Here is a 10,628-nt window from a genome sequence, read left to right as displayed (position 1 = left end):
AAAAAAAAAAAAAAAAAAAAAAAAAAAAAAAAAAAAAAAAAAAAAGGGGGGGCCCCCAAAAAAAAAAAAAAAAAAAAAAAAAAAAAAAAAAAGCTAGTACTGTCAATCTTCTAGATGAAAAGATGGAATATAACTTCACTATATTGAATAGACAAAGTAGTCATTTATCATAAAAGAAAAAAATAAATCAGACATCATTAAAATTAGAAACTTCTCATCAAAGACCCTATTAGGAAATCAAACAGCTAACCACAGACTGGGAGAAAATATTTTTCAAAATGTGCATCTGACGAAGAAATATATACATTTCAATAATAAAAGACAACCCAATGAAAAAGTCAAAATGTGTGAACAGAAACTTGTAAAGAAGTAACAAACTCATGAAAAAGTACTCAAAATTGTTAGACATTAGGAAAATATAGATTAAATCATAATGAGGTAACACTACATACCATTAAAATGAATAAACTTAAAACAACAACAAAAAAGGTAACAGTTTTAACTGCTGATGAGGATGTGGAGAATTGCAAATCTCATTCTTTGTGGGTAGAAGTGTGACTTTACTTTAAAAGAATGATTTTGTAGTCTCAAAGAAAGTTAAACACACATATATAAATATATATGTGTGTGCATATATATCTCAGGAGCTCCATTCCTAGATATTTGCATGAGAAATAAAAACCTGTTTCCACCAAAGGATTTGTTTAAAACACGTCTTTTTTAGAGAAGCTTTATTCACAATAGCTAAAAACTGGAAATTATCCAACTGTCCATTAACAAGAAATGAATAAACAAAATGAGGCATATCAATACAATGACATTCCACTCTGCAATTTAAAAAGAAACAGAAGGCTGATACACTGAACAATATGAATGAATCTCAGAAACGTGGTGTGAAAGAAGCCCTACACAAACGAGTACATAATACATGATTCCCATTATCTGAATTTCTAAAACAGGCAAAACTAATCTATGGAAAAAGGTTTGGAAGAGTAGTTGACTTACTGGAAACTGTGAAGGGGCACGAGGAAATGTGTTTGGAAGTGTAAAGGTCATATATCTTGATGGGATGTAAATACATTTATCAAAACTCATCACATAAACTTACGATCTGTACATTTCACTATATGCAAATTACACTTCAGTATTTTTAAACATAATTTTTAAATGGCCTGTAAAAGATAGCAATAAAGAGGAAAAAATTTATCTGTGATTGGAATGATGAGCATAGATATGAAAACAAAGTTGATGCATCAGCCATTTACTTATTGGGTTTCGCTGACTCTTTATTCATCACTCTTTAGCTTGCATATATTAGAAATTTTATTTCAATTATCCTTTTTCATCTGGCTGGCTTATAGACTGACCAGGATTTCATCATTTATTTGTTAAACTGTTCTGGATGGTTTCTTACTGAGACGATCACAAAGTCATTTAAAAATTGTTCATGTGTATACGTATTCTAGTTAGAGAAAGCCTGCCATCTCTATATAGGGAAAATCTATATAGGTAAAGTGCTTCAATAGAAAAGATACAGGAACCCTATTGTATTCTTGAATTGATACCTTACTGATATTCTGTTATATTTCTATTCCATTTATGGAGTTTAAAAATTTTACTTTCTACAATAATAGAAATAATAAGACAGATAATTGCATGTGAAGTTTTGGACCTTCGTGGAGTCTAACAAAACTTAGTGACACTAATGAGCAGTGGCACTGATATATTTTTTTGTGTGTCTGTGTTTTACAGATATCAAGGATGATTATTGCTGAAGTGTGACTAGGAAATCAAGGAATGATTTAGTTAGATGTTTTTCTGATGTCTGTATATAGAGAAAATCTATTGGAAGAAAAAAGCCCTGAAAACGGACAATGGTTAATTATAATATAATAATAATATGCCTTTAAAAGAGGAAATTGGTAAAAAAAAAAACTATAAATAAATAATAATCATTATTTACAATTTGAAATGAGTACTTTTGCATAGAGGTAAAATCTCTAACATATTACAATTTAGTTTTCTTCATTTTAATACTTTTATTATAGAGTCATTTTTTCCAGAGAACCACAAGCTATTTCATAAGTTACTACATGTAAACAGCATTACTAAAATTTATTTTATCTATACATATTCAGCTTGAGATGAAATTTGTCTAATTTTGCTTTTTGAAATATAATTTTGGTTCTGATCCTATGCAAGATTATTTTAAACACACATAAAATTTTGCCATTTCAAATGTTTAGTTGTTTTCCCTAAGGGGAAAAAATGACTATGGTAAGAGTGGATCGAATGTTGACAAAATGTCCACTTTTAAATTTTATTCCTGGCTGTTTGCCCAGTTTTTTGGAAGGACTTAATATTTGTTTCCTGATGATGCCTAGAGGTGAAAAGAGACAGTGTCTAGTGGTTCAAAACAGTTTGAATGAAGTAATCAAATGGAGCTGGAAAATGATCTTCTGTCTCTGGTTAAGTACAACTGAGAATTCTGAAGGAGTTCACCAAAGAAAAGGCTATAATTAGAATATCATTTCATCCCAATTCTCTACTTATTCATTCAGTTTAAATCAATAATGACAATGTGATCTCTCATGGTATTTCACCAGCTGCAGGAAGGAAAAAAGTGCCTATAGGATAACAGTGTAAAAAAGGTTAAATTGATGCGTGCTCACTTTGGTCTTTAGATGCTTCATGGAGTTAATTGTTTTGTTTCAGAAATATGAGATGACATCAGATACATGGCTATCTAAACAGGTATGGTATAGGTGGTCTCTTTATGTCACATTTTGTCCATCACGCCCATCCTTTCACTCATTTGTTATGTATAACTTTTTCTCAAAAGTTATTTCAGTAGTATGAATTTAAGGCTCTGTTATGTTTGAATAAATGAGTCTTTTTCATTAAAATATTTATAACTTGGGCTCTATGACATCATTTGTAGAAAGATTACTTCTGTTTTTTATAGGACATAAATTGTAGAATAACTACCAGGATCCATTTTCAGGACCATTCATATAAGTAAATGTTTGTGTAGAAGAAGGAGAAAAAGATGTGACCCATTAAAACTACAAACCATCAGCATTGCTCAAATCACCCAGAAAATTGACGAAACCTCCACATAACTTGGTTATGTGGAGATTATTCAGGTGAACATTTCTTTCCTTAGATATGTCCTAGCTCATAATGCTAGCTTGTGATATACATGAAGCTGGAATCCAGATGATCACAGAAGAATAAACAAACATCTCCACAACATGCTTTCATACTGGACATTTCAGAAGGAAGCACAAATAGATTATTCAAATATAGCTGAACCCATTTTACTACTAATTTCATCACTACTTTTTGCAAAGGGAACTATTTTGTTTGGCTTGTTTTGTTTTGATTTGTTTTGTTCTTTACAGTACTCTTTTATTTTATATTCTCTCCCTGGGTGTCGTATACATCTGTGGTTTCAATTACCACCACCAAGTGTATAGCCCCAGGCAACTCTCTTCTGAGTTCTGAAATATCCAAATTCATGCTTGGCATCTTCTGAATCTGTGAAAGTAACTGCACACTCCACAGGTTCAAACTAAACTTCTCTCTCTTCCAGTCAGTCTGTCTTCTTATCATAGGAGTCAAGGACGTATTTATCCATCCAGCTATCAAAATCATAAACCTAGTGGGGAATTTTAAACATTGTCTTATCCTTATCTGCATATGTTATTATTCATCACCAAGTTATTTTGATTTTACTCTCAAAGATCTCAAGTCAATTTACTTTTCTCCAATTCACAAACACCATACAGGATTAAACTACAGGTGCTGCATTTCCTCCTTAACTGGTGAACTCTCAACCCCTTAGAGTTGAGAGTTCCCCTTAGGAACCTGACAATCTGTTCTCTACACTGCAGGCTGGCTGAGTGATCTTTTCAAAATATGTATTTCATTGTCACTACCCACAACACTCATATTCTCTCACAACTAAAACTATTTTTATCTCCCCTTTGTTCTACAGATAAAGACCAACATCCTTAAAGGGTCTACAAAGGATTAAGTTGAAAGCCTTTTCAGCTCTGTGTCATACCATCTTTTCTCCCATTTTTTCCATTAGCCCTCCTCATATACCCAGGACCTTTATGTGAACTCTTTCTTCTGAACAGAGTTCTCTCAACTACTTTCTTATGTGAAGGCTGCTCATTTGTCAAACCTCAGCCTAAATCACCTGCATAAGAAGTCACCTCCTCAACCACACTAAACAAATCACATTCCCCAATAAAAGTTAAAGTCAAGTGTAATCTTTATGAAACACTCATACAGTTAGTTCTGTGACTTTTTTACTACATTCACAAGAGCAGGAAGGTTATTCATTTTTTGTTACCCATTAATACGAATGCTTAATATGGAGTCTGGTTATAAGAAGAGATCCATATATACTTGTTGAACAAATAAAGAAAAAGAGTAAGAAGGATTGTGAATAGGCTAAACCTTTGCTTGTTCAAAGTATAGGCATGTCTATCTATCTATCTATCATCCATCTATCATCTATCTATAGGTAACAATATGAACTATTTAATCTTAGTCAATGTACAAAATGAAATTGGGGAAAAAAATCTTGTTTATTTAGCCAATAATGGACTCTTACAAAATTAAATTAGATACTTAAAATAAAAATCATTGAAAACAATAACATAATGGCTATGGATTTATTCTAAACTGCCTGTGTTATTAAACCTATTTTGCTACCATTTTGATTGCTAGTGACATTCATAATAGTCTAACATACAACAACACAATGCATGCTCTTTTGGGATTATGTTATCTACATTTTAAGTCCCAAATTTGTGAATATTTAATAGAAACTTTTTAAAATAAAGAAACCAGTTATCAATTATTCAATAAAAAATGCAGGGAGTAGTTTGTCATGGTTAACTTTTTCTCCAAAAGCTCTAAGGGAATTTCAGGAAATACTTAGAATTCAATGAAATTTAAAGGATGAGAATCTATAATGAGATGAAGCAAGTTTCCAAGAAAATTAGAAATTTAATGTAATACTCATATGCTTGTTTTCTGGATAGTGAGAAGAGCAGAGAGAAGTGGGCATGTTTGCTCTAGCTTTCAAGAGAATTATAGTTGGAATAACCAGTGTAAAAAACATTTGGCCAAGAGGTGGACTTTGTTATCCTCAGCTCATTATCCTGTGTGCCATAAATACTGCCTTGTTTAAGGTCATAAATGTAGACAGTTAGACTGGCTCTACTTCTTTATTTGATTGCAGGAAAGGCTCTGCATAGAGCTGTATGTTTATAACTAGTTACATTTCAATGGTGAAAGTTTTTAAACCTAGCAATGTATTGGAGATTATAATTCCCATCTACTCTTTAAAATGAACTATTTCTAAGGTACCAGAATTGGAGGAACAGGGACTAACATAAAAAGCACATTGCTCAGATATCCCCATACCTAATTTATTCTTGGAGCAAAGCACAGGAGGAAAATGTTGAATAAGGGAGAAGCCAATAGTTTGGAGTAAATGTGGTGGATAAAGTGATATATGTAACAGATATTTTTGCCCATTGTACACATGCATTCATCTGTTCAATTATAAGGAGGTCACCTACTGTGTCCTAGGCAATAGAGCTAAAAAAGATAAAATTACAAACTTAGTTTAATTATTACTTGCCTAGTGAAGGAAGTCAACTATATAATAGAGTGTACTGAAAGCCATGATAGAGATGAATACAGAGTACTATTCAGAATCTCTGAGGAGAGATTTCCTAACTAGAAGAGACTCTCTAACTAAGGAAATTTGGAAATGGTTTCTGTTCTGAGTTTAAGTAAAAAATGAGTAAGATTTAGCACAAAAAGGATGACTGAAAGGTTAGGCCAGACAGAAGAAACCCCATGTGTAAAGGCAAAGAGAGAAATATTCCACAGGGGCAAGAGATAGAACATAGTTGAACAATGTGATTCACTCAGTCAATTGTCTTGTCAGTATTTATTATATGCCTTGTAATGCAATTTTCCCATCCTTGAATTGTATTACCTCAGAGTTTTCAATTTATTACACATATCATCTTATATTTTCATGAGTGTCCATGAAGTAGACAAGGAAAATAATATTTTTATGTTTCTATCATGGGATGTCATTACTAATAAAGCTAGAATCAGACTCGAGATTATTAAAATAGTTATTAATTTACATATTCATTCAATAAATGATTATTAAGTACAATTTATGTGACAGTCACTGTCCTGGGTGCTGGAGACAAAGCAGTGAAGAATGGAGCTTACATTCTAGAGGAATACTTCCTATCTCTCTATCTACCTACCTACCTATATGTACATATACACATATCCATTCATGTACAAATAAATGTATGCATACATAAAATATGTATCGTATAAGGTGGTATGGAAAAAAGTAGACAGTAGGCAAAAGTGGGATGAGGGATTCAGATACAGTTGGATGACCTGGCTTTCCTGATCACACTTTATATGGGGTAATCAGGAAACACCTCACTGATAACAGATATAAGAAAGAGGTGAGATCAAGAAAGATCCTTTTGCAGCAACATGGATGGACCTAGAGATCGTCATACTGAGTGAAGTCAGAAAAAGACAAATATCACATAATATCGCTTATACGTGGAATCTAAAAAAGTATACAAATGAACTTATTTACAAAACAGAAATAGAGTCACAGATGTAGAAAACGAACTTATGGTTTCCAGGGGGGAAAGGGAGAGGGATAAATTGGGAGATTAGAATTGACATATACACATTACTATATATAAGTAAATAACTAGTAAGGATCTAGTTTATATCACAGGGAACTCCACTCAATACTCTGTAATGGCTTATATGGGAAAAGAATCTAAAAAAGTGGATATATGTATATGTATAACTGATTCAGTTTGCTGTACAGCAGAAAGTAACACAACATTGTAAATCAACTATACTCCAATAAAATTTTTTTTAAAAAGAAATAAGGTCCACGGAAAAAGAAAGGAAGGAAGGAGGGAGGGAGGGAAGGAGGGAGGAAGGAAAAGAGAGAGATATGAGAAAGAGCCAGACAAAGGGTAAAAAAAAGTGCAAAGGCACTGGAGCAGGAAAATGCAGGAAGCAGGAGAAGGAAGGAAGAGGAGAGCAGGAAGAGAGTGGAGGGTCAGATCATCTAAAAATAGTTGTGAGCCATTCTGAAGACCTGCTGAGGAAACCATACCAAAGCCTTTCTCTATACCATATGTATAATCACTCTCACTAATCTAAAAGAAAGAACTCGATGTTTTGTTACATAGATCGATTTTCTTAATGTTTCCCCTGGAGCAAAAGAAAGCAATCTATATGTATATCATCCATCATTTAATTTTAAAAAACAGTTGTATTGATTTAACATGCTACTAGAGTTTAATTAAAAAATCATCAAATGGGCATCTGTGTTTGTGAAGGGGTGAGCAGTGAGGATGGGAAATTTGAATTAAATTATTTTCAATGGATTCCTTCCAATTTTGCAGCCTTTTCATTTTTGTATTTATAGTAAATTCATGTGTACATCATTAGAAATGTATCTTCAATAACTTGAGTTGTTGAGTAAAAGATTTCAGAAAAATGTATTAAATATTATATGTTAGAAAATTTTCTAAATTAAAAAAATGATTTTGATAAACTGGTGCAGATGTTAACATTTTCTTTATTTTTGAAAGATAAATTTCTAAACACAATCATATCATATGTGAAGATATGAAAGTTCTTTTCTGAACCAATTTAAAAAGTGTCTTCAGTCTAATTGTAAATCATTTCTATCCAGTATGCAAGAAACTTTCCCATCCATCTCATCACTCAAACACACACATATGCCCAATGCATCATTGCATTCACTTTAAAACATACTGTTATACTTTTATTTTTTAAATAATTCGACAATTTGCCAAACTAAACTTAAATCAATTATTGGTCTATTCCATGCATGTATTAGCAATAGTTGGAAGTACAATTTTCAAATGCCCTTTTGAGATTGTTGCATACGCTTCTATATTTTAGAATGAGGAGCCCGTGTTTTCTAGAGATGGCAGCAAATTCTTTATGACAGTTCCTGTTAAGCAAGGGGGCCGTGGAGAATATAACCACATAGCTATGTTCCTCATCCAGGTAAGTGCTGGCTTCTTTCTGTAGTTTGGTTTCATTCCATCATGTTCATGAAAGTCTTTTTCGTGTGGTATTCTGCACCTACAGTTAATACCTGTGAAGTCCAGCCATATATCCAACTCAGGGATGTTTTAGGAAGAGGATCCCCACCCTTAGCCATAAATTCAAGCTGTACACAAAACATTTTCAACACTCAATAAAATTTAGTGAGCTACACATGTGTGCTATGAGTTGAGGGCCTTGGGATATAGAATTTAATAAATGGAAAGTGCCCAACCCCTCCTTTCCAAGACCTGAGGAAAATCGAGAGACGATTTTTCATTCAACAAATATATATCATCTATTTGGTACAAGTAATATTTTCAGTGTGTTATAAAAGTTTTAAATACCTGAAGCAGTCTAAATGTCCATCAAAAATTGAATGGTTAGTAAGTTGTAGTATACCCACACAAGGAAATGCAGGGCAGATTTTAAAAACCAGGATAAAATAGATTTCTTATGTGTTGTCAAAGATAAAATCTGTGTTATGTTTTTAGATTTCTTATGTGTTGTCAAAGATAAAATCTGTGTTATGTTTTTATGGACCTTTTGATAAAAAAAGGATAAAAGGTTATTTTTCCTCTACATTTCAAATGAATGTTAACCAGTTTTATACAGTTTTATCTAATTATAAAAAGAATCAGTGAATTCACAATAAGTAATTTAAATATGGCAAGGTTAATGAGTCAATTTGAATCTAATTGACAATAAAAATATTCGTGAGAAATAAAGTTTCCTTCAAAATCAAATAAACAGTCTAGTCTCACAGGTAAATATTAATTTATAAAGATAAAACATTGTGGATAAATTGGAATCTTTCTTGAGAGTGTTATAAACATACTAGCCAAGAATCAATTTCATACTTACTAAGTATAGAATAAATATGAATGTGGTAAAAGATCCCTAAGCAACCTGACTACTTTTATGTTCTTAGAACCTTCAAGTCTTGTGCATATTCTCCAATTTTTACCATTATCCATATATGGATATTTTACCATATCCATATGTTTACATTGGGCAGCTCAGTACCTTGAATTTTTTAAATCTGTGTCAGTAGCTTAAGAGGCAACCCTTGTCCAAGATCTGTACTATTAAAGTAATTGTCATGATTTTAACTTTAATTTTAATCAAAGCTGAAATAAATAATTTGTCTATACATAATCTCCACAATAGCAATGTAGATTAATTTTCATAGTATATTATTAAATTGGAAAGATAAGTTATAGACTAATATATAAAGTGATCTCATTTATGTTTTAAATAAATGAAAGCATTTATATATGAATAAAAATTTTTGGTGATTCTGTACTCAACTATTAAATGATTATATCAGACAGGTGATATTAAGGGAACATATTTTGGTTTTTATGTGAACTGGAGGAAGCTTCACCAGCAAATTGCTTTACCTGATTAACTTTTGCTAGCTAATTATAAACTTTGTTATCATAAATACTGGGGAGGGGCTTCCCTGGTGGCGCAGTGGTTGAGAGTCCGCCTGCCGATGCAGGGGACACGGGTTCGTGCCCCAGTCTGGGAGGATCCCACATGCCGCGGAGCGGCTGGGCCCGTGAGCCATGGCCACTGAGCCTGTGCGTCCGGAGCCTGTGCTCCGCAAGGGGAGAGGCCACAACAGTGAGAGGCCCGGGTACCGCAAAAACAAACAAACAAAAAAACAAATAAATACTGGGGAAATATTTCTGCCAAAAGAATAAATAAAACTTTCCAAATCTCACAATTGACTGTGGTGACATCTTATTGCATTTTTACATATCAGTATTTATATTCAAGAAGCTGTATAAAAACCCAGGTAGTCAAAATTACATACAAATTGTGACTATTTATAAGATATAGTGAAAGGTAGAGAAAGATGTATAATACATCTATATATATATATATGTATAATTCTGAGATTATTCAACAAAATAAGAACAGAAATGTTGTCTTTTAAAAGGTGTGGGGTTGGCAGAGCAGAGGTAGGAGATGAAGATGTTGGCATGTAGAAATTGAGATATTTATGCACATAACAAAAGTTTCTTTAAAAGCCTTGGGAAGAAATACCTTCTGTCTCCCAATCAAACCAGTCTGAAATGCAGTCTAATTCATTATTTCTGAAATGTTCAGAAGAACAACTTCATAGAGCAGATGTGTTTACTTTGTTCCTCTTCCATATGGAGATGATAGCAAAGCTTCCATTGAAGTAGAAAATGTTTTGATCTATTCTGGCTACAGTTCAGAGAATTTGTGGTTTGCCTCACTGATAAATAAACATGACTGCATGATTATTTACAGATATTTTGGCAATGTGGCTAAAATTAACTTACTTTGTTAATGAATCAGAGGTCAGTGCTTAGGTAAATACAATTTATTCTTAAGTTTGTACATACACACAATTTTGAACCTCTTTGCCTCAATTTTTAAATAGCTAACAAAAAAGCTCTTTTATGATTTTTTTATGATTA

At 32.6% G+C, this 10,628-nt stretch overlaps 1 protein-coding gene across 1 annotated transcript in view; it reads left to right on the top strand.

Moving 5' to 3' along the window:
* DPP10 (dipeptidyl peptidase like 10) overlaps window positions 1-10,628 on the top strand; it is a 638,912-nt gene that overhangs the window by 551,777 nt on the left and 76,507 nt on the right. The window contains exons 12-13 of the mRNA XM_024734508.1: window positions 2,716-2,754; window positions 8,026-8,133. Of these exons, the coding sequence (XP_024590276.1) occupies window positions 2,716-2,754; window positions 8,026-8,133 (147 nt within the window). The remainder of the gene's footprint in view (window positions 1-2,715; window positions 2,755-8,025; window positions 8,134-10,628) is intronic.

The sequence above is a fragment of the Neophocaena asiaeorientalis genome, unplaced genomic scaffold (genome assembly GCF_003031525.2).
Source record: "Neophocaena asiaeorientalis asiaeorientalis breed wild unplaced genomic scaffold, Neophocaena_asiaeorientalis_V1.1 scaffold32, whole genome shotgun sequence".
Taxonomy (NCBI): Eukaryota; Metazoa; Chordata; class Mammalia; order Artiodactyla; family Phocoenidae; genus Neophocaena; species Neophocaena asiaeorientalis.
This window is presented reverse-complemented; position numbering and strand designations above follow the sequence as displayed.